This window comes from Myxocyprinus asiaticus, chromosome 45, assembly GCF_019703515.2.
Source record: "Myxocyprinus asiaticus isolate MX2 ecotype Aquarium Trade chromosome 45, UBuf_Myxa_2, whole genome shotgun sequence".
Lineage (NCBI taxonomy): Eukaryota > Metazoa > Chordata > Actinopteri > Cypriniformes > Catostomidae > Myxocyprinus > Myxocyprinus asiaticus.
In genome coordinates, this window is record NC_059388.1 from 10,819,353 (window position 1) to 10,844,560 (window position 25,208).

At 39.2% G+C, this 25,208-nt stretch overlaps 1 protein-coding gene across 1 annotated transcript in view; it reads left to right on the plus strand.

Moving 5' to 3' along the window:
• Nucleotides 1-597: 597 nt before the first annotated feature.
• Nucleotides 598-25,208, plus strand: part of LOC127435408 (lysine-specific demethylase 7A-like) — a 33,486-nt gene continuing 8,875 nt past the window's right edge. Inside the window, exons 1-16 of the mRNA XM_051688872.1 lie at nucleotides 598-695; nucleotides 11,486-11,571; nucleotides 11,660-11,777; nucleotides 13,099-13,259; nucleotides 15,261-15,402; nucleotides 16,570-16,756; nucleotides 16,973-17,135; nucleotides 18,004-18,091; nucleotides 18,244-18,350; nucleotides 19,139-19,230; nucleotides 19,488-19,574; nucleotides 21,167-21,394; nucleotides 21,629-21,753; nucleotides 22,104-22,282; nucleotides 22,442-22,536; nucleotides 22,667-22,788. Coding sequence (XP_051544832.1) covers nucleotides 598-695; nucleotides 11,486-11,571; nucleotides 11,660-11,777; nucleotides 13,099-13,259; nucleotides 15,261-15,402; nucleotides 16,570-16,756; nucleotides 16,973-17,135; nucleotides 18,004-18,091; nucleotides 18,244-18,350; nucleotides 19,139-19,230; nucleotides 19,488-19,574; nucleotides 21,167-21,394; nucleotides 21,629-21,753; nucleotides 22,104-22,282; nucleotides 22,442-22,536; nucleotides 22,667-22,788 — 2,078 coding nt within the window. The remainder of the gene's footprint in view (nucleotides 696-11,485; nucleotides 11,572-11,659; nucleotides 11,778-13,098; nucleotides 13,260-15,260; nucleotides 15,403-16,569; nucleotides 16,757-16,972; nucleotides 17,136-18,003; nucleotides 18,092-18,243; nucleotides 18,351-19,138; nucleotides 19,231-19,487; nucleotides 19,575-21,166; nucleotides 21,395-21,628; nucleotides 21,754-22,103; nucleotides 22,283-22,441; nucleotides 22,537-22,666; nucleotides 22,789-25,208) is intronic.

Consider the following 25,208-nt stretch of genomic DNA (forward strand, 5'->3'; position numbering starts at 1 on the left):
AGATTTTATATATTCTTTACGAATGTTCAAATTACCAGTGCATATTTTTTAAAGTGATATCTTTTTTATTGTGTCAATCTAATATAATAAATTATCATATCAAATAGGAATATTAAATATGTTATTAAAAAAAAAAAAGGTAGTATTGTTAGGCAAAATGTAGAGGTTGTAGTTTTAGCGTTGTGTGGTGATAAACCTGATTTAAAGATCATATCTGCATCTGCACTTTTAGTGTCAAGCCTCAGGCAGTCCCACGTGTGGTCATTCGACATTATGTTAGTAGGTCAATGAACTTTCACTGTCACTATATAGCGTTTTCGGCGTAGAACTAAAACTCAAGACCCTAAAATGATATTTTAAGATTTTAACAGTAATACCGTGTATAATTTCAACTTAATGAGACGCTGTACGCTTACAGTTTATCTTCATTCATCGAAACGTTACTAGTGTTTGGTGTTTTTAGCCCATGCTCTAATCGGATTTTCCTTCGGCCCTTTCCGGTGACGCAAAGACCGCCCATATTTCCACTTTCGGTAGTTTCCGCCGACATAAACCCCGCCCCTACCGTGCTCAGCGTTGTTTAGGGACATTAGGAAGATGGCGGCTGCCCAGCTCTACTGTGTCTGCCGGCAGCCCTACGATTTTAGCCTGTTTATGATCGAATGCGACATTTGTAAGGATTGGTTCCACGGCAGGTATGGAAATTATGGTCTCCTCAACAGATGTATGACGGTTGTTATGTATAGGCAGCCTTGCCATATCGGTATTTTTGGTGTAAATGTAGGGTGTCATGTGAAAGTGCGGGTGACGCGCGTTGAGGGTATTTAAATATGACGGTGCGCGAGCACGCTTGGCTCTCATGTGTTATGAGCGGTATTGATCGATTTATGTCAGAATTATCCGTTATTAATTATTTTAAATATATATCCTTCCCTCTTTATTAGGTTATGCTCATCTCCTTTGGTAGTAAGCTGCCAAAAGCCACATGGCTCATCTCAATGTGTGTTATGAAACTGGACAATACCTGGAGTAATCAGATTTTCTCACTTTCTGTGCTTGTGTTAACACCAGACAGATTACTTTTTTGTTTTATTTTAGTTTTTTAAAATAGGGAAATTGGTTTAATTTTTAATTTAGTCATGTTTGTTAGCTGGATACTTGTTCCTTACTAATATTTACCATGGTAACCATAGTCTATGCCGAATTATAATGACAGTAAAACTGTGGTAAATTTGTATTTCTGCTTTGGCGGTACCATAGAACAGTGATAGTGTCAGATGGTATTACCATGGTACTTAAAATTTACCTTGGGACTGATTGATTATTCATGTATATTAATGTTCTATATGTAGTCTTTACATGATACTTCAGATAATACTATGGAACATTGTACATGTTCAAAACACTGGCAATATCACAATACCAATGTTATTTTTTATGGAAACTATGGTTACCATGGTATAAGTGATAGCATTTCTTTACTGTCTTTCATTTAAGCTTAATGTTAATGTAGTATATTATCACATTGTGTAATTTTACCTTGTTTTCCATTGAATTCAGTCCAGTTTATCTAATCAGAAACAAAGAGCCCTATCATTTCATTGAATTGGATTGGTGTGCGTGTGTGCATGCTTGTTTTGCTACACAAGTGAGGGCCAAATTTCTTAAACTGTCCTCACAAATATAGTAAAACTCTTTAAACTTGGGCAACTAATGAGGATTAATCTTATTTCACTTCTTAAAGCTTTAGGGTTCGTCTGTAATAATAATTGACATAATCAAAAAACAATAGACGTCAGTTGATTGCCTTGACAAGTGCGCGTGTGTGTTTCCTCGCAGTGGAATGTATGATAATCAGACCTGATCCTGTCATGTTTAACCCGTTCTCTGTCACAATGTGCCATGTGTCAAGAGGGATCCAAATTGGTACAGTTTAAGCATTTCTAGGCCTAGTTCAATTTGTGAAAGCTTTTGTTTTTTTGTGTATCTAGTTATCTTGGCACACTATTTGTTGGTACATCGCCAAACTTAAAAGCGTTTAAGCTTCATAATAGAGTCTTCTCTATTAATGACCATGGTCTCAACTTCCCATCTTGCTAAGTAACTACCGGTGTACAGTGGAGCGGTTGTGCTGGTATTGAGAATTATCTTGCATAACTTAGTGAAGCTGACAGTTCTCCAAACCCTTTGAGATTTCGAGTATGAGACAAAGACTGGCACCTTCACAGCTCAGAAACAGTAGTTGGGGAACGACGTAATGTTGGAGTGTCAGTGACGCACAAAGTGCTATGACACAGGCTCAGTCTCACTTCACTCTTGATTCACACAGCACAATTTTCCCAGCAGCATTACCTAGAAATCAGAGATGTGAAACTCTAGTGAGTATTTTTAGTGTATTGCAGAAAGTGTCGCTGAATGTAGTTGCTTGCCGGAACTTGCCAGAACCTGTGAATCAGTCAAAATAGCCTAAAGATGAGTTAATCTAACCCTGAGGGAAAGATTGTAATACTACGGTTAGTTCTCCATAGAACCCATTTAAGCTGGAGAGTTATTGCATGTTCTCATTTGTATAATGATACATCACTTTTAGCTCTTAAAAAGGTTTTTGAGGCTGACAGGTGAGTTTATGTGGCCATAGATCTGCTGATTGATGGAAGACCTGCAAGTTCATTAAACAGTCTGTAAAGATCTTGGGACTCAACCATCTTTTGTCCTTTTCAGAAAAAGTAAACACATTGTATGGACTTGAGCATCATGAATAGGCCAAAACACATTAATTTGTGTTAAATGGTAAAATGTTCAATCAGCAGTTAGTCGACTTTACTGATGGTTTTATGCTGCAGTGCCATTTGGAAACTCCAACAGTGCATTGGTTTATAAAGCCATGTTTCAAACTAATTGAGGGGGTTTCTTTAACAGCCCTTGTGTTGTATATTAAGCATTTTTGACTCAATTTCTTATTTCACCCTTGGTTCAGGTGAGCTTTAGGATGCCTAAATATTAGAAAAAGCACTCATGGAGCATTTTACCATTAGGAATGCCTAAGATGCATTTTGAGGCTGTAGAAACAGCAGAATCAGTTTGTACTCGAGCAGGAATACAGCAAATTGGATTCACGAAAGTACAATCAGACTCTGCTCTCTAAGATTCTCATTGGACAATGCTTGTCAGACTTTTGCAAACCCGTGAGTTTTTTTTCTCTTATGTCCTAGTGACACACCGTTTCCATTGAAATCAATTGATTTGAACCTTTCTTGGCACCCAAAATGATTCATTTTAAAGGTGACGTGTAATTTCTGCGCCACTAGTGGCACCAAATGGAATTGCAAAAATAGTGATTGTTTCCAAGTAGGTTTCTCAAGCTCTCCCCTTGTCTGCCATTGTTGGGAAAGCGGGTAGGACCTGCACTGGGCCCCAAGCAGTTTTAGCAAGAACTAGGGTAAATATTTGGGATGTAGACCTATTGTGTTTGAGCCTGGCAGGGAGGAACCCTAAATACCAAAGTATACTTCGGTTTCTGTGTCTTGCGAATTTTGGCATCAGTCCACTCATAGTGTGCTGTCCGCCTAGTTTTCGTAGACATGCGGACAGTCCGAGTCTTTGTGTGTCATCAGCACTAGGCCTTCGGTTGACTGCGCTAAAAGAATATCATAGTGTGCATGCATTGAACACATCAGTATGGGCTCGCTGTTAAGAGTGTACTTTGACAGGCTGTGCACTCAACCATGTGCAAGACGCAATGGCATGTGGAAAAATGAAGTATACCCTAGCCTTAAGCAAGAAAGTCTTGAGGTCACGTGGAGTCAGCAGATGTGTGCACGCACACCCCAACTTGCAGTCCCACCCTCCTCTAAAACAGACTTGTCTGACCCTGGATTACTCATAGTTTTGAGTCCAAACGCATTATACTATGCATGGCTTGTCACTGGGCCTTCCAATTGTTCATTAAGCTTGACTCTGCCTTGTCGTTGCCTCTGTGTGTTTACAGATCATTTACAACAATGGATCTGTCAAAGATTACCTAACGAAGAATCTCTGCACTTTAACAAGAACATGAAGACAAAAAGGGGATCTTTAATCTCTTAAGGACATGCTACATTTTTTAGCCAAGGTGGAGGCTCAAAACTTTCCCTCTTTTTGGCACTCTTTTCATTAATATGTGGCAACTTTGTCATTAAGTCCTAAATGTGCTTCTGAGTCTCAACAAAAGCTTAGACAGCTGCAGACCTGAGACACCCTGAAGACTGACATTCAGTCTTCTGGGCCTGGTTTTCTGACCCCTGTCTGCTCTGTGAACTTTCTGGAGTTTAGTCCACTGCTCTTCAGTTTGGTAGTTGGGAAAGAATACTGGCAATAAATGGTAAATTCTGAAATAATTGTTTTTATTATTATTATTATTATTAAAGAAAGAAAGTTGAGCAATTAAATTTAATGGCACAAAGTGCTCTGGAGTCAATTGTTCTGCTTACCATGTGTAGCATACTTGTGTTTATCTCAAGATATTTTTCATGTTTTGTCACTAAAACACTCTTGTGTGTATTAAGGCCCAGATACACGACAGTTTTCTGCATGCCGCTACGTCTCGCACACAGTGTGCATGATGCGAATTTCGTAATCTGCACAGTATGCACGGACTGACCGTGTGCAGCCCAATTTTTCTAGACACGCAGATGGTCGCCGGCTTTGCGCGTCGTTTGCACATGCGCCTAACATTGACTGTACTAAAGAGTATCAAAAAGCAGTCATGGAGGCATTGTCGAACACGTCCGTATGGGCTCACCGTCAATAGAGCACTAGGATTGTTTGACCTTTTGCAAGCGCATAACGCGGAAAAATAAAGTATACCCTAGCCTTAACCACTTCCTCGCACCACCAATTAGTGTATCTTTCTTGCTTGGAAATAGCCCAAACTGCAGTTACTAGTTCGAACGAATGTGACTTCACTATATCTTGTAGCATAAGGATGGCACTCAATAAACTGACCTAATAAAATAGCGTTTTTTTGTAAATTGATGCCCTTACTTTTAATCTTTAAAAAGGCACTCTATGCCAAGCTATATTGTGTAAAAGCCATGGCTGAAGGGGTTGCAGTCATTTGGTTGCATGTTTAGTCATGGCTAAAACCTGACCATTTAGCCATGACCATATTCACATTCTAACATGAATTTTATTCATGATTGCTTAAAGAAAACAAAGTATAGTAAGTAACGTTTTCTAAACGTTTAGAATGGATTACAGTAATTACCTAGAGGACACTGATATAAGGCGTTCCCTGTAAATCTCTTCAGAGGGTTAATTTTTACACTCTTGTTTCTCGCTTCCTTTTTTTTTTCTCTGGTTCTCTGGTGGGTAGTTAATCAGTTACTGAGGTGACAGAATGGCTGACTCAACTCCAGGCATGTGGCACACTGACCTGGTTCACATTGTGTTATGAAACAGAGACCGATAGAAAGAAGACAGAAGCAATTCAGAAAGGAAGATACACATTATGGATGAATAAAAATGTAGCCTGTAGCATATAATTATCAGTCTGATTCAAGAAAATAGAGCTTACTTAAAGCATTAAAATGTAATTTTCACATATTCATGTGCTCAATTAAAACACAGAGATCCCACTGGTTGTTATGGCATTGTGATGTTGAAGTGCTTTTTGGCAATGAGATTTGTGTTTGTCTGTATATTATATCAAAGTTCTCTCTGTGGCAAACTGCTGAGAACTTCAGTGCATTCTTTAACAGAGGGGTGGGATTTTGAGCTGTCTATTCTTCTCTTCATTGTCTCGTTCATGGAGAAGGGAAGCGGCGGAGTAATGTGGGTGTAAAGTCATTCATCCTTAAAGCCTCCTCCCCCAACTGCTCTGTGTCATCAAATGTCTGGCTGTGATACCCAGGTGACTGGATCACAGACCGAGATGGAGTCACGGCACCATACAATCCAACCCATGATTGGAGTCAGGAGTTTGCAAACCTGGTGTCCAATTAATGAAATGAGATTGGAGGTGTGGTTTAGAGCTACTTTGACTTATAAAAAGCACTCAAACATTTTACGTTTTCTATTCACAAGAAGCATCTGCTGATGTGAGTAATGCCTTGCAGAAGACCTACGATCAAGAATTGTTGCTTTGCATGAAACTGGAAAGGGTTGCAAAGTTATCTCGGAGAGTTTAGATATTTATCTGTCCACAGTTAGACAAAATGTCTATAAATGTAGTCGATTTAGTGCTGTGGATTTGCTCGCTAGAAATGGCCATCCAGCCAAGATGACTAAAAGGGCACACCACTGAATGTTCAATGAAGTAAACAAGAACCCTAGAGTTACAGCTAAAGGCTTGAAGGAATCATTGAAACTAGTAAACATATCTGTTCATGAGTCCACTATATGGAAATTATTAAACAGGCATGGTGTCCATGGCAGGACACCACGAAGGAAGCTGCTGCTTTCCAACAAAAACATTGCTGCGTGCCTGAAGTTTGGCAAAGACCACGTTGACACTCCACAATGCTATTGGGAATATGTTTTGTGGACTGATGAAATAAGGTTGAAAGATCTTAAATGTCCTGAGGATGTGCACAGCCTAATGCGCCACAGCTCTGATGCAAATGCAATAGGCTACTTAATGCAAATTCAGCAAATCCCAACATTATATGTAATGGCTTCCAATTTTGACTTATTTATGCATAAACTTGAGGGAAAGCAATATCAGAGAGTCAAGGTCTAAAAGGCTAATCAGATTGACACCTCGCTATTTTTGGCCTTCTAAACTGACCAATCCTACCTTGGAAACTGTTGTCGTCTGTCATTTTGTCTCAAACAATTGTTCTTTTCTAATGAGAAAGCATCTATGGAGGCCCAACGTGTTTGGTTACTTTTAAATGGAATGTTACAGAAATGTTTCCAAAAGTAGCACTTGGGTGGGGGCCTTGGTAGCTCAGTGGAGTATTGACGCTGACTACCACCTCTGGAGTCGTGAGTTCGAATTCAGGGCATGCTGAGTGACTCCAGCCAGGTCTCCTGAGCAACCAAATTGGCCTGGTTGCTAGGGAGGGTAGAGTCACATGGGGTAACCTCCTCGTGGTTGCTGTTATGTGTGGTTCTATGGATGCCATGGAGAATAACGTGGGCCTCCACATGCGCTACGTCTCTGTGGTAACGCGCTCAACAAGCCACGTGATAAGATGCCCGGATTGACGTCTCGGATGCGGAGGCAACTGAGATTTGTCCTCCGCCACCCGGATTGATTCGAGTCACTACGCCACCATGAGGACTTAGAGAGTGCATTGGGAATTGGGCATTCCAAATTGGGGAGAAAAAGGGAGATAATTCCCCCCCATAAAGACACCTAATATGAACGTATTAGAATGTATTTTTTTTTTTTTTTTTTTTTAAATAGTACTTGGAATAGTGACAAGGTTTCCCAAGAGGATAGACGTGGATTCCCCCCCAACATTTAAAAAAAAAGTGAATTTACTGTAACTCTGCCAGCCATCATTCTCAGCGGCTTTGGAATGTTTTTTTTTTTGGGGGGGGGATTTTTCCCCTTTTTCTCCCAATTTGGAATGCCCAATTCCCAATGCACTCTAAGTCCTCGTGGTCGCATAGTGATTCGCCTCAGTCCGGGTGGCGGAGGACGAATCCCAGTTGCCTCCGCGTCTGAGACAGTCAATCCGCGCATCTTATCACGTGGCTTGTTGAGCACGTTGCCACGGAGACATAGCGCGTGTGGAGGCTTCACGCCATCCGCCGCGGCAACCACGCTCAATTCACCATGCGCCCCACCGAGAACAAACCACATTATAGCGACCACGAGGAGGTTACCCCATGTGACTCTACCCTCCCTAGCAACTGGGCCAATTTGGTTGCTTAGGAGACCTGGCTGGAGTCACTCAGCACACCCTGGGATTCGAACTAGCGAACTCCAGGGGTGGTAGCCAGCGTATTTTACCACTGAGCTACCCAGGCCCCCTGGAATGTTTTTTTTAAATCTGCAGTAAATTCAGTCATTTCTGGGGCTAAGTAATCAGAAGAAATTCTGCGAGATCCTGGTGAGATTGGCACTGATACCACTTCACATGGACATAAAAAATGGCTCTGACATTACAGCTTTCCAAGCATGTGGAAGTTCCTGCCATCTGTACCTGCCCAGTGTTGAATGCATTGACCTGTTTAGGAATTTCTTTCAAGGAACGGTTAGACGTCTGCATTTTTTAGAGAGAATTGCACCAGCTAGGCCTCTTCTGGGACAACAAGAGCTATCTGCTTCCTGATTCTGCTTTGTCTTTCTTGCAGTTTCCTGCAATAATGAGGAGATCAAAGCTAAGACAGCAGCTCTCTGAATCCTCTGCCTGTGTTCAAAGGCTGTCCTGTCTTTGAGGAGAATCACCTTTCTGCTGAAGTCCCCTGCTGATTTTAACAGCCCCAAATCACAGAATCCATGCTTGATGTGATCCCTCTATTCTGACAGTGGGAAAAGAGGAAAGAGGCAAAGCATTAGTGGCAGAGCAAAACACTTTTTCCACTTTTCCTTCTGGCATGTATGCACCAGCACCCAGTAATCTACAGAACGTGATGTGTCTGTTATGTACAGCTTCTTCATCACTTAGCCGATTCTAAGTAAACCAGAAGCAGAGACCCTATAAGGCCCTGTCCCACAGTCTCCTTCAGAGTCTACATTTTGGTGGCAGTACGTGTCTGTGTGGTGCATATTCACCATACTGTCAAAAGTTGCATACAAATGTTTTTGCACTTCAAGAATTAACACGTTGATGAGTTTGCAGGTTGGTGTAGGAAAAAAACTGCAACTGTGCAAACTGAAAGATTAGAAAGGGCAAGGTTAATTACACAATTTCTTTAGTTGTAGCCTAGTTTTTATTTAAGCTGTCAAACTTCAAGAAGACAAACTTTTGAAAACAAATAGCCTATTCACAATGTATCTTCTACCCTAGGCTGAAGTCAATAACAGATGTCCCTTAAAAATTATTTGGGTCGAATTTAAAGAATTCATGTTATGCTGTTTTATTTTAGTGAATTTAAGGTCCACCTATGCTAAAGTTTTTTGTGCAAAAGATCATAATGTAGTGTTACATGCAGGGATAGATTATGGTCCTGCTAGACCCCGGGCACCAGCTTGCTGGAGGCCCTTCCCCCCACTGCCTCAACATAGTGTAAGCTCCATGCACGGGACTGAATTTTAATCTAGAAAATTCAGTTTTTGTTGCGTTTTCCGGTGTTGTTGCATCCTTTCCAAATGAATTCGAACTGTCTCAATGAGCCGCACCAGGAACCCCATTCTGAGCAACTCCTGAAAAGCCTCTGCAAAATAAGCGAGAACTGATAGTGAACACGAAGTGCTCTGATTTCACTCTGTGACGTTCACGTAATGGCAAATGTTCTTGGTTGATGCGGGTTCGTGCGTGCAGTTTTAATAACACGCAGTGACGCAGGCACACACTCTTGCATGTTAGTTAGCACACATTCAAGCACATTTGTCTATTAATATAAATTTTGCATTTGCAGTGCTTTGTTTCTGAGTGCCAGGCCACGCGGGCCTCTCAGCCTGAGGACCCCCAAGGCCTCAGGTAGTCAGAGGCCTCGGGACACTGGCCCCATTGGCCCAATTCATAATCCATCCTTGGTTACATTACCTATTTCCAACCTGTTTCTGGCCCTCGTTAAACTGACCTTTGTTTAACTAACCCTAACCTTACTCAACTTCCTCTAAATCAGTCTTAATATTTTATCTGGTTAAAAGCAAACTACAGTAAAATATGACCACATTCAATGTGGAGGCAGGGCTATTCAAATAAACACCACAATGTGACCAATTTCAAAACGAGTAGTTTTTGGCAGAGTGGAAACATTAAATGTTCTTTTTTGGCTGAAGAGAAGTTTTGAGTTCTGAAACTTGCAGTATGTTTTTATAGTACAATGACCTCTTATATGTCAAAATATCAAGGAAAATTAGATTTCTCATGGCATGACCCCTTTAATGGAAAAATGTGTGAGAGTGGAAGAGAAAGCCCCCAAAGTCGTAGCTGGCCAATGGCGAACGGCAGTAGCGGTGTTCGTACAGTCATAGAAAACAATGCTTTAGAATTTTAGGACGCTGAATGTTGTCCACCTGTTGCATCTGGTATGTGACCCCTTAAGGAGAGGAGAGGCTACTAATTGAAAAATTAATAGGAGAAATTGCAATTTTGGTCCCTATAGCTATACCTGCATGACCGTAAATGGCTCTTCGGAAGCATTACCAAGAAAGCTGCAGAGTAGATCAACTTTCTTAAAGAGGCCTTTGCCAATAATCATAGAACAACTTGATCGTACAGGAAATCAATGTGTTGCTTCTGAATGTTCATGTACCCTGAAATCGACCACATTCTGCCAAATTACTGACTAGTGCCATTCCCCCATTAGACATTTTTGCATCAATTCAAATGTGATCACCTTTCCCTGTTGTGCTGCTGAGACAGGGGTTCTTGTTCTGTGAAAACCAGAAAGTAATCACATTCACAAAAATAATTATGAGCGCAATTCTGATATTCACATTTTTAGCCACTCTGGTCATTTCACCTGGAAACTGGCCATCAACACTTTTAGCTTCATGTCACTGGAGGCAGTGGTTAGAATTTTGGCAACCACAGACCGATTTCAAAACTTTTGGCCTGTGTGATCAGTTTGCATTGAAGAGCCAACTTTTCTGTCTTATAGAGGGTACACATTAGAAGCTAAAGGACATGAAGTATGACAAACATTTCTATATTAGTTCATTATTCTTTTCTAGATTTCTTAAAGTATAAGAAGGATGCTGTTGGGGAGGACAAGCAAAGATCAGACTAGGCGTCAGTAAACTCATCCGTGTGAGTGTTAGCACTTCTGTGTTTTCTTGTGTGGACCCAGTTTTTTTTTTTTTTACTAAGTCTCTGCATCAGTAAACCTCTTGACACTGGACTGTCAAAACTCAGCTAGCTGATCTCACGAGATTGACATTACAGCTCTAAAATAAACCTGCAATGTGTGTTTGTGTGGGTGGGTAAGTGTTATGGTTTTGGTTGTGGTTTGGAGGGCTGGCTTGGTCTGCGGTTTGAGTGACATGGATGGTGGAGGAAATCCCACAGCTGTGACGCAACACTCTGAGTGTTTCACTGCCCAGCCACACAATGCTTGACGTATTCAGTGGTACGCTACGTAAAACTTTTGCCATCCACATGGGTTCTTGCTGCTGTCATTGTGTTTTCTAGAAAATTAACTGTATAGGATAATACTATTTGGGGAAACCTGTTTGAAATCATTATTTTTGCAATTACGTTTGGTTACGGTATTTGTGCAGAAATGACGCATTTCACATTCTTGATTTGGACACATTTGTATTATAGGCTACTACTTCCTAATGTAGTCTAAATATAAGCATTTATATAGTCAATAAGGTTAAAGACTTGATTGTGGAACGGTTATGGATAGTGGTTGCTCATCTTGTTTATCTTTGTTTCAGTTGTGTTCGGATAGTGGAGCACTATGCTGCTGATATTGATGTTTATCACTGTCCCAACTGTGAGCCCATCCACGGACCCTCCCTGAGTAAGTTCGTCCATAAAACGTGTGCTTCTCAAATGCTGTTGTTTTGTTCCTGGATGAGTATTGTGAATCTGTTTTTTCTCTTTCTCAGTGAAAAAGCGTAATAACTGGCACAGGCATGACTACACAGAGCCAGATGATGGCATGCGCCCAGTGCAAGCAGGTACTGCTGTGTTTGTACAGGAACTCCAGGCCAGGAGCTTCGCCAGGTATAAATGCATCCTCTCTTGTTACTTTCACTTCTAATACGTTCATATTAGGTGGGGGGGGAGAGTTTTTCTCCCTTTTTCTCCCCAATTCCCAATGCGCTCTAAATCCTCGTGGTGGTGTTGTGACTCGCCTCAATCTGGATGGCAGAGGACGAATCTCAGGTGCATCTGAGAACGTCAATTCGTGCATCTTATCACGTGGCCTGTTGACTGCATTACCGCAGAGACATGGCGCGTGTGGAGGCTTCACGCTATTCTCCGCGGCATCCACGCACAACTCGCCACGCGCCCCACCGAGAGTAGAACCACACATTATAGCGACCACAAGGAGGTTAACCCATGTGATTCTACCCTCCCTAGCAACCAGGCCTATTTGGTTGCTTAGGAAACCTGGCTGGAGTCACTCAGCACGCCCTGGATTCGAACTCGTGACTCCAGGTGTGGTTGTCAACGTCGATACTCGCTGAGCTACCCAGGCCACCCATATTAGGTGTCTTTAACTACTATGTACTTAAGCATTTGACACAATGTACTTATTATGTACATACGTGTTGTTGCATTGTACTTCTATTTAAAGTACCTGCATTTAATTACATCTGTGATTACACTGTTAACCTTACCCCTACCCAAACTCTTACCCTAACCCTACCCCCTTCTCATAAACCTATCCGTACAGTACCTCAAGCTAAGTAGCAGCAAATGTGAATCTGTGAGAATTGTGCAGAACAACATGAAGTTACACAATAAGTAGATTGTATTGTAAAATGTTAGTACATAGTAGTTAAAGACACCTAATATAAAGTGGTACCAAATAAATAAGAGTTCAAGATTAAAAGAATTATGCAACTGATAAGCTATATGTAGAACACATTTTTAATAGTTTTATTTCTGCTACAATGACGTAGCTAAATAATCATTAGAAAACAATATAAACGTATGCATTAAAAATATATTTTTTTATAATTATAATAATTTTAGCTTAAAATGTCAAGAATTTCTGTAACATTTCAACAAAGCTTTAATAGCCGTTACATAAAAGTCGAATAATTTATGCAAATGGCACATTAAAATATAAATTTAGAGTTTTATTTATTTATTTCTTTCCTGTAGTGTAATGTTGCTGTTGTGTAATTCTTGTTCATGTGAGCTCAATAAAGTAGAAAAGTGTGAATATCGTTTAAAAAAAAAAATATATCGTTCAAACCGATTATCTGTCTATTTCTTGTTTTTAGGACAAAATCATTAAAAGATTTACGTCTTTGTAATTTGCATACCCCCATTAAGATTGGTGACTGTATTTTCTGTATTTGCATTTTCAAAGTGGCGATGAGGTTGTGGTGTGGATGCAGGGCAGTCAGGTGACCCAGCGTTACCTGGAGAGCCAGGGCTTCCATTACCCCATTGTGGTGCCTGAACTGGATGGACTGGGGCTTAAACTCCCTCCCCCTTCTTTCTCTGTCAGAGATGTGGAACGCTACGTGGGTAAGAGTACATTTACACTCCAACACATATCAGGAGGTTGTTTGGCAAATGGGGCACTGGAGCAAGAGAGACACATTTAGATCAATAACGCATTTACACTCAGTGAAATCCATGCACTTTTTTTCCACGTTTCTATAACTATGAGTCCGTGTAGAAAATCATAGTTATAGTTCTACGACAGCTGTTTTTTAAAATGTGAACCTAGTCATACCCAGGCTCTACTTTTACATTTTGCCTCCTAATCACCTAAAATTTACAGGATAGTTTGTTTTCTTCTTCTTTAAGTCACAAAGGTTGGTTGTGCAGCCTTTTTGATCACATTGATAACCTTATATATAAGTCTACAATTTATATAGTTGAACAAACATTCAATTCCATGAGATACATGAGAAACATTGTTTTTTGAACAACTTTAAAAATGTATACACTTATTGGACTGGAAAGCTTTAGTTTACCAAGTGCCTTTGTGAGTGAGGTTATCCATCCGTGCCGGTAGTGAATGGGTTTGGACCAGGCTCGTCTAGAGCTGTGGAGGTTATCGCTTCTTTTGCCTATATTAGACCCAGAACATTTCATCTCCAGTTACAAAGCTGTTGTACAGAACAGCCAGCCTGAGCTCAGGTTCTCAATAGGTCTGTTTTATCTGCACGTTTATGTTACACAGCTCCCTCTTTCGCAGGCCGCTGATCTTTAAGCTGGAAGTATTTAAATAGTAACAGGTGTCGAGGGGTAGAGGTGTGTAAGAGATAGAGAGGGGGAGAGTGGGCCACTCAACAGATCATGTTACCCAGCCAGTTGGGCACAGACAAAAGGCCACTGACCTTCTCTGTCTGTCGTTTATCCCGCCCCCCCCCACACACACACCTACAAGAAACATTCTACGATGTCTGGGTGAATTTAGAGAGGCAAACTACTGTGTTTTGTCAGACTAACACAAATGTGTGCTTAACCATTTGAAACGCAAAAGGAGATGTTTTAAGAATGTCCATTCTACCAATTTCCACACAGTGAAAGTGAATGGGGTTTGGGGCTGGCAAGCTCAAAAAATGTCAAAAAAGCACCATTAAAGTAGCTTATGTGACTCATGTGCTATATTTCAAGTGTTCTGAAGCTATAGGAAAGTTTTTTTCTTTTGTTGTGAGAAATAGATTAAAAATAAAGTTATTTGTCGCACTTTTGCATTGATTAAAGTGCAAATAAGTGATTGACTTAAATTTTGATCTGTTCTCTGCACAAAGCTATCGTATGGCTTTATAAGACTTTGCATATAGTACACGAGTCATATGGACTACTTTTACGGTGCTTTTTTGTCATTTTTGGAGCTTGACAACCTCCATCCCCAGTCAGTTTGGTATGGTAAAAAGTAGCCTGGACATTCTTCTAAACATCTCTTGTGTTCCCTGAAAAAAGAAAGTCACAGTGATTTGGAATGACCTGAGGGTGAGTAAATGATGACAGAATTTTAATTGTTTGGGTGAACTATGTTGTGTACACTTCTAAATGTTGTGTATGTCTTTTGAAACAGTTGGCAGGGAGTTTTAGTTACTTTCAAACATATCCATATTACCGGAAATGAATGGACAAGGAAAATAAATATAACTGTAAAAGCACTGTAGAGTTTTGCTGATTTTTCCAGTTACCAAATTTGGATATTCTGGGCTTGAGAAGCCTTTCACAGTTATGTGTTTGTGGGATTGTTTTTCCACCAGCTGTTCCCTGTCATCAGACGCTGGCCAGCTGTGTGTGTCTGTGTGTGTGTGTTTCCGGTATTCAGCTGTCAAATTTGATTTGCGGTTCTGCAGCTGTGTCTCTTAAAGCCTTATTACAGACTGTTCATGAAACCCACAAATAGAAAATCATATTTCAGGACAGTTGTATATCAGAAATGTTATGCTCTGTAAACTTTCAAACTAAGTTTGTCTTCACATGTTCCTTTCCCTCAGCCAGTTTGTTGTCTCAGAGATGCGCACAATCTGAACATATCTCCTTCTCTTCTTCCAGGTTCAGATAAAGTTATCGATGTGATTGATGTCGCAAGACAAGCTGACAGCAAGATGAATCTGGGAGAGTTTGTGAAATATTTCTATCTACCCAAACGGCCCAAAGTGTTGAACATGATCAGCCTGGAGTTCTCGGATACAAAGTATGTCTGTTTCAGGAGCAACCAGTCTAACCTGTAATATTACAGTGCAAATTAATTTCAAATAACGCATTCTCACCAGTTAGTTGATTTAGATTTCACATACATTCACTGTAAACAAACTTACTGCTAGTTAAAATAACATACATTGGATTTACCAGTATTTGGATACCTTGGATACGTGAATGTCAATGCATTAGATAACAAAATATGTAGCATTTTGTATGGAAGAAGATTAGCACAGTTACACTTGTCAAGCAAAACATTTCACACACAAACAGAAAAATACTATATATTATAGTAATATAGTAATATATTAATTGTACTACAGTTGATATTTGGACACTTTCTGGTTGCCAAATGCTAGTGGAACATGTCCATAGTTAATATAATTAAATAGACCAGTGGTTAATCTGCTAGGACACCCTTGGAATTGACTTCATAGACCAGTTGGTTAAAGGGTTTATGACATGAAGAATAAATTTTTTTCCTTGATCTTTTGACATATAAGAGGTCATTGTACTATGAAAACATACTGTAAGTTTCAAAACTGCAAAAAGTGCATTTGTTGAAACCAATCTGCCAAAACGACTCATTGTCTACTTCCTCCACATTGTGATGTCACACTGACTGTGGTAGACATTTGCATCTGACCGCCTTCACAGCAACACATCAGTGCCTACTTTACCTTTTAATCGCTTCCGTTGTGAGCAGGTCAATCAAGAGCAGGGAGACAGTCAAAACAGTGGGCATGTACTGTCAAGTCTTAAAGGAGAAGCAGCACCAAAACAGAGTGTTTCTGACAGAGGGTGAGATTCAGGGTGAAAAATAATGTTTTACCTATGACTGTTTTTTGTGTAAAAAACTTTACTAATATTATAAGTGAACCTTAAAGGCATGTCAAGACCCCTTTAAAAGTCAATACAACAATGGCTTAGAAAAAAGTTAGTTTTGAGAAAAGCTCTTGCATCATTCGTTTGCAGATGCCATTTAGTTTGACATTTTATCTAATGCAATGGCATTCATATATTTTTAAGTGTATTACTAAAGTGTCCAAATACTTTTTGGGGCCACATGTATCATTATAAATAACTGAACTTAACTGTTTTTAAACCCAATGACAGTTTTGCACGTAGAAACACTTGATTTTTATTTGATGGTCTCTTTCAGAATGTCTGATTTGGTTGTGGTTCCTGAGATAGCGCAGAAGATGTCATGGGTGGAGAACTACTGGCCTGATGACTCGTTCTTCCCCAAACCGTTTGTGCAGAAGTACTGTCTCATGGGGGTGAAAAACAGTTACACGGACTTCCACATCGACTTTGGAGGAACCTCAGTGTGGTATCATGTTCTCTGGGTAAGAACGAAGGCCAGTAGAATGACATGAATCTGCTTGGTGAAGTGTACTGTAGTAAATGATGTTGATGTTTTATAAGTCAAGAGAAGCAGCTTAAATGAAAGGCTGTTTGAATAGTTCCATAAAATATCCATGTTTATAGCATCTTCTTAATCATATTGCCTCTTAAATTCTGAATGTCAGAAAATCATACAATTCCTCTGTTATTTGTTTTAGGGAGAGAAGATTTTTTACTTGATCAAGCCGACAAAGGCTAACCTTGCACTATATGAGTCATGGAGCTCATCGCCAAATCAGAGCGAAGTATTCTTTGGGGATAAAGTCGACAAGTGTTACAAATGTGTGGTGAAGCAAGGATCTACTGTCCTCCTCCCCACTGGTGAGAATTCAGGATCCCCCAAACATGTCAATCATTTTTGGTGTGCATTCAATGACCATACCTACATTCAACAGCCCGACCCACTCATTTACAGTATTATTTTAGTTGCCTCTGTGGTTTCTGTTGATCATGCTACATAATAGTTTGTTATAAATAAAATGCTAATTATAATTATTTGTTAGTACTGAATTTGCTCTCAGAGGGGCAGAACCACTTCATCTCTTTTTCTTCTTTTAAATTTGTTTTATTATATAACCCTTTATTGACCCCAGGGCACAAAATAGGATGTGTGCTTTCATAGTAAAACATGTACATGCATGGTATGGCAATTTCCAATGCTCCTGCTAGGAAAATTGTAGATCAGCATTCAACACAGATACCCTTGATACAGTTGGGAGTGTTTGGCAACAGTCTTTGCTGAGCAACATGGTAAACAGATTGAAAACACTCTGAAGGGCTCTGATGCAATTCACGTGCGTCTGTCTAAATGGAAAGAATCTGGAATGAAAAGCATTTCCACTGTATTTATTTATTTTTTTTTCTATTGCCTGTCAAAAGTGTTTTGTTAACTTGCCACTTGTTTAGAATTATCTAAACGTTCTTTATTTAGTGTGAATGTAGCGTATTACAAAGCAGAAATCCTCCTCTTTAGCAGCCTATCTGCATTCAGTGGCCAATACACATGTAGCCAGACAGAGATAAACTGATCATTCTTTCAATGACTGGTTGTGATTGTATGTGTGAGTTTACACATATATATATTGTTTATGTATTTGTAGGTGTGTAAATGCACATGGGTTTCTGTTGTGGATTGTGTAAACTGTAGTTGCAGTGGTTTGTGAATGTAGCTCTCTGTTACCCTCTACAGGTTGGATCCATGCAGTGCTCACCTCTCAGGACTCCATGGCGTTTGGAGGAAACTTTTTGCATAACTTAAACATAGGAATGCAGCTCAGGTAATTCTCCTGACAATTTGTCTTCATTTGTTTTGCTACGGAGAAGATGGTTTAAAATGAATATTAATGTCAATTAAAAATGCTGTATCAAATTAAATATTATAAATGTTACCATTCCTATTGAAAATGATCTCACTCTGTGCTCATTTCAGGTGTTATGAGATGGAACGCAGACTGAAAACTCCAGATCTTTTTAAGTTCCCGTATTTTGAGGCCATTTGCTGGTATGTGGGCAAAAACCTTCTGGAGACCCTTAAAGGTAAGTGAAACATAAATTAATCCAAGATGGTGGCCACTGTAATGGGTGGAGTTTTAATATAAGGAAACACCATTTCAAACATCAGGAGGAGAGGAATCTGATGCAAAAATAATTGTATTTCTAGGACAAACAGTTCAAAAGAAAAGTAAATATTTGAACTGGTGGTGGCGCCATAGATTGTGTCTTAGAGACCCTAAATTTGGTATGGGGGCGATTCATGACAACCCCTATCAGTGTGCCAAATTTCACCATTTTCCTATGCACGATTTTATGGGCTGCCATAGACTCCCTTTGGGGAGAAATAATAATACTAACGGATGCAATAGATCAATGCCACAATGTCTCACCTAGACACCTACTTAGATCTTTATAAATCAGTAATGTCTAGTCCAAATAGTTCATCAAGTACAAATAAAGGAACGATTTACGCAAAAATGAAAATTCTGTCATTGAATTGCTTTCTTGCCATTTTAAACCCAAATTACTTTCTAATATGGAACACAAAGTAGGAATTTTTAAGGATTTCAATACAACAGCAGTTGATAGTGACTCCATGCGACTCATGCATCATATTCCAAGTCTTCTGAAGGCATCTATAGGTTTTGGTGAGAGACAGCCTAAAATTTAAGTAATTTAACTGTGAAAATCTTGACTTCTGCCATGGCTCTCCTTTGCACATTCATGAGAGAAGCTCATTCACAATGGCTGGCACTTAAACCTTTAGGAAGCAATAACAGCAAAAGTTCTCGCATAAAATGTTTTAGTTAAAGGTTTGTCTGTGTTTTCAGAGCTGCGGGAGGATAAATGTCCACCTCAAGGTTTTCTGGTGGACGGGGTGAAAGCTTTAATCTCATCACTTAGGACATGGCTGAGGAGAGAGGTGAGTGATTCATCTCAGAAACACAATACAGAAGATTGTAATGGGCAGCTAAATAGAATGCACTGTATTGGACGATGGCTGGTGGTGTTTTGAGTGACTGACTCTGGGGTAGTAAGAATGGTTTCAAAGAGATGCATATGCTCTCAGAAGAGAAGATCTATTGTCGCTGTGTCATTCGTTTTGTAACAAACTTCCTGTGGTTCTTCTACACACATTCATTTTCTCTCTCTGTGTGGGTATGTGTGTTTCCTGTACAGTTGACTCAACCTAACAGTGAGGTTCCAGATCATATCAGGCCAACCCATCTCATTAAAGCTCTGACCAAGGAGATCCGCCACCTGGAGGTAAGACAAGCTTGAGAAAGTGCAATGGCTTTGAATGGATAATTAGAATGGTTTGCTAGTGTGTAGTAGATATGTGCACGGATAGTCAGCATTCGGTTAACTGTTTGATACGCATGTATTCAAATACCAAAATCACTATTCAGTTATTCTACACGTGCAAAAAAGGTCTCCAACCCGATCTGAGCCCGACAATACCCGACAAACGGACAGGTTTTGGGTCAGTTTTTCAAATACAGGGTGAGTTATGGGGCTGTTCACACATGTTTTTGCATGTGTCTGCACTGTTTTAAAGTGTTTTTCTATGTAAACACACACTGGATGAACATCTTTGACCATTGCGCCCATCTAAATTTTTTTCAGCGTCTTGTGCAGGTCACCACATTTTTTGGACACTGTCAAGTTAAAAAGAACTTCAATTTTTATAAACGCATTTCGAGACATTTTTTTTTATGATTGAATGCGGTGCATCTAGCATGTTTAGCGCAGGTATAACAAACATTTGACATTTCTGAAGAGGACTTCAACAACATGACTTTTGACATGTTGCTAAGAGGACTTCATGTGACTGATTCCAGATTGCTTTTCACCTGATAAAGTTTCAGCTCTTGATAAATGGTAAGCCAGGGTTTTTTCCCTTCTGCTCTGTTGTGCAGACAATAAATCCACAAGTTAAATGCTAAGCCATTTAGTTATCAAAGCATCTCCAAGCACCCCTATGTTGCAGGCAGTGAAAGTTTGATTATTTTTGTTTGACTTTAATGCAAGTGGTTTTATCATTTGAATATCTATGAATTGTGCTATTTAGACTCATAGCTCAGTGTGCACTTAATTCCCTGCTATTTTGAGTAGTGTTTGACACATATCCATTGCAATAAATGTTCTTTATACCCAAGATTCCATTCCCGACAAATAACCAAATAACTGTTCGTGAACCCTCACGATTATCCAAATATTACAAAGGCTTACCGTGCACATCCCTAGTGTTTAGGTGGTAACAAAGATATAGTTGGTGTTTTTTGACTCATGTTATTTTGCAATTATTTTATGTGTACAAATGAATGCCCCAACCCAAATTTCAGGCAACTTTTTTGCTTTGAATTAAATAGGAAAGTGACGCGTTTGGAAGCAAAGAGGTGGGATTGGAAAATTAATCGAACCTGACTCCATTCCCCATAAATAAGCACCGCCACCCTATCGAAGCACTTGCACTAGCCACCGGGCCCCTCGTCTGACAAATGAAACTGTCAAAGTCTTTGTCATTCATGCCTTATTTTGTTCATACGTTTTTTTTTGTTGTTTTTTTTTTGTTTTTTTTACTGAATTAAAAAAAGTGCTTCTAAATATCCAGAAACGTCAACCAAAAGCAGTGCCCAAAGAACATTGTTTTTTTTTTCTCTCTGTTTAGTTTGTTTTTTTGTTCAGATTTATGTTTTGTTGTTTTGTTTCTTGTTTGGGTTTGGTTTGGTGTTGTGTTGTTTTTGCTTGCAATGCTTCTCAATTGTTCCAGTGTTTACAATTTTAATTTGTTTTTACAATACCTAACCATCTGTGTAATACATTTGACTGTTTCGCTGTATTGATTTCTTAAACAGGAGGATCCGAATAAATGTGTAAAATCTCAGGGTAGTGCAGAGTGCCCTTTCTCACGCTCTTCAATGGCGAGAGGATGTCAGGCACGGCAACGGCAGCGAGAACATCATCGTCATCGACACCACCATCATCATCACCATCACAGCCGTAAACTGCCATCCAATCTGGACATCCTGGAGCTGCACACACTGGAGGTACTAAAGAGACTCGAGGTCGGACTGCTGGAGGAGGTGAGATCTGTTTTTACAGTAGTGCACTGCAGAATTGAGCTAAAATGTTTTATACTCCGTTATCTGCAGTTTGTGCCTATCAGGACCTATTCATTTCTTATGATTGTAATATAATGTTCTGTTCTGAGTTGTTTGAGATGGCAGGTTCACGTTGATATCTGATCTTTTCACTGATTTAATGGGAAGCAGTTTCCCTTTTTACATTTCCAGTAAGAATAACATTTCTTGAAACAGGATCCAGCTTTCAGCTCCAAAGTGAACGGCAAATTTAAGAAAGTTTCTTTAGCGTCGGCAGTAGCTGCTGAGGGTTGTAATGACAACGCCCTGCGCCTGGTGATGTGTAATGGCAAAATCATGCGGTGAGGGTTCTGGTAGCTTCACACACTTAAACATTTTTGTGTCTTTGTGTCTATTGATATGATATGGGTTGGTATAATAATAAAACATACACTACCAGTCAGACGTTTGGAATGTCTTTTAATTATCTTCATTTGTGGTCTTTTCTCAGCAAATATTAATAGGCTTTTGCATTGTTTGTGATTTAATATGATTAATTAGTCAGTGTACCATGTAATTAATGTGATTGTGTTTTAATAGAATGACAGCCCTAGTTATATCACAGTTTTGATAAAAAAGTAGAAAATGGTAATAATAAAGAATGAGAGAATTTTCAAATATTCTGAACAGCTGAAGTGTTTCCTCTTTAAAGAGAGAGGATGCCCATCAGTAATGGAGCAGCCAAACTCAACGGAGTGGAAATGTCTCAATGCTATCAACGTGAGGTGAAGATGGAAAGACTGTTAATGTGCCCACAACAAGAAGTGAAGAAAGAGAAGACAGAGGAGGAGTTTGGAGTACACTGCACTATCAAGAAACCAATCAATCACGGTGAGTCACTTGTAGCTGTGGGACTTCTGTAGGTTCTCTTTCAGAGTGCATCTAACTGAATGCAGTCTATATAACAGCACATACATTTTGTTATGTTGAAAGTATATTGTGTTTTAAACGGAAATACAAAATTTGGACTGTTCTCCTTGTTTTTTTCAGGTGAAACTGTGCAGACAGTACTCAGGACAGAGTCATCACGACATGTAGCATCATTAGACACTGACTCTGAATCAGAAGCCGAGGATTCTGCTGAGGTACTGAGGAAGTCAAATGGCCTTTAAAATCAGCTCTCCATAAACCCAAATATATTTGTTTCTCACAGTTAAATAGCTAACAAGCTTCCTTTTTTTCTACGATCGATTCTTCATCCTTTTCTCTCAACAGAAGCGCTCCTCAGATTCCGAGAGTTCTGAGGAAGAGGATGGAGGAAGCCAGAGAGATTCAGGGAGTTTTGTGGAGCATTTGAGCGGCAAACGGCACAGCCACCATAAGCAGCCGCTAAAACGGTACAACTTTCCTGCATTTTACACAATTTTAAAGCATTACATTGCAATTTTGACTAAAAAATACAAAATAAATTAAACGTGTACACTACTAGTAAAAAATGACATACCGGCCTGAATTTGTTTTTCATGATCTTAAAAAATCTTTTGATCTATAGCTAAATTCTTAAATGCTTGAGTTAGTTTTGTAGTGTAGACAAAGTATTTTTTTACAAAACTAAACTTTTACATTTCTTTTTTAAAAATGCATTAATTAGACTGGATAGTGAAGCCAAAAAGTGCCCAGCATACATAATACTCCTTCAATACTATTTAAAAAGCATCTCAGGATGCATCACATGAAGTTGGTTGAAAGAATGCCTAAAGTATGCAGAGCTGAATTTAGAATCTAGACAGAGGTTGGCTATAATATAACATAATGGATATACAAAATAGAGGTTGACTAATAATGGATTTTGCAGATACCGATAACTAAAATTGTGGAATTTAAAAAAAAATATATATTTTTTTTTTTATCGATTTATAGATTTGATACAATTCTTAGTCTTTCCTTACTACGATATTGAGGCTACAAGAGTACAAAATGAATACAATCCCAAAAGCAGTTTATTGTGCAACCAAAATCCCAGTCTTAACTATAAACAAGCCCAGAATACTCCAGGGACTTTTAAAATGACAAACTTGGCTCCTTTACAATGCTCTCTATGTAAGTATTTACCATATTAAGCTTTTTATAGCCTATATATTCACCAGATGAAGAGGTTTGTGTGTATATACTGTGTATATATACACTGCCTGGCCAAAAAAAAAGTTGCATAATCTAATATTTCATTGGACCGCCTTTAGCTTTGATTACAGCGCACATTTGTCATGCCATTGTTTCAACAACCTTATGCAACTTCACAACATTTATTTCCATCCAGAGTTGCATTAATTTTTGGTCGAGATCTTGAATTGATGTCAGGAGAGTCAAACCACTCCGTAAAGTCTTCTCCAGCACATCCCAAAGACTTTCAATGGGGTTAAGGTCAGGATTCTGTGGTGGCCAAATCATGTGTGAAAATTATTCCTCATGCTCCCTGAACCACTCTTTCACAATTTGAGCCCGCTGAATTTTGGCATTGTCATCCTGGAATGGATGCCCATGCTGTCAGGGAAGAAAAAATCCATTGATGGCATAGGCTGGTCATTCAATACATTCAGGTAGTCAGCTGACTTCATTTTATTGCCGCATCACGTTGATGAGCCTAGACCTGACCAACTGAAGCAACCCCAGATCATAACACTGCCTCCAGAGGTTGGTACAGTGGGCACTATGCATGACGGGTATATCGCTTCATGCACTTCCCTTCTTACCCTGATACACCCATCGCTTTGGAATAGGGTAAATCTGGACTCATCAGACCACATGACTTTTTTTCCATTGCTCCAGAGTCCAATCTTTATGCTCCCAAGCAAATTTAAGTTGCTTTTTTCGATAAGCCTCACTAACAAGTGGCTTTCTTGTGGCCACACGAAAGTTCTACTGTTTTTTTTTTTTGTTTTTTTTTTCCCACCAAGCATTTTAGTGATCTCCGATCATGATCATTCAAGATTTTTTCCGACCACATTTCTTCTTCGAAGCTGAAGGTTCACCACTATCCTTCCAGGTTTTAATAATGCGTTGGACAGTTCTTAACCCAATTCCAGTGATTTCAGTAATCTCTTTAGTTGTTTTCTTTGCTTGATGTAGGCCAATAATTTGTCCCTTCTGAAACACAGTAACATTTTTTCCACGACCACGGGATACGTCTTCCGACATGGTTGTTTAAGAAATGAGAAGCTAACACTGCATCAGTTAAGGTTAAAAGAATTGTTGCCAGCTGAAACATATTAATCACTGCAATAATGATCCAATATATATATATATATATATATAATAAATACATACATACATACATACATACATACATGTTTGGGAGGGTTACTTTTTAAATGTATTCCACTACAGATTACAGAATACATGCTGTAAAATGTAATTTGTAATGTATTCCATTAGATTACTCAAGGTCAGTAATGTATTCTAATTACTTTGGATTACTTCTTCAGCACTGGTAGATTTTTTTCACATGTTTTGACTATAAAAACTCTACCAGTACAGTAAGACAAAATACACGTTAAAAATATATTCTCTGAAAAACGTAAATATCTTATGCAGTGTTGTTTCTAAAACAAGATAAATCAAATTGATCTTGTTTTAAGGATTTTTAGATATTTTTACAGGAAAACAATACAAAAATTATTATCAAGAATATGATTTTTGCCCTAATATCAAAGGTCTTACTAGAAAAAAGAAATTATGATCTAACGTGAATTTTCTTGATAAAAAAATATGATCGTGCCTGGTAACGTGCATGTAAAATGGCTAGAAATAGCATTTTAGC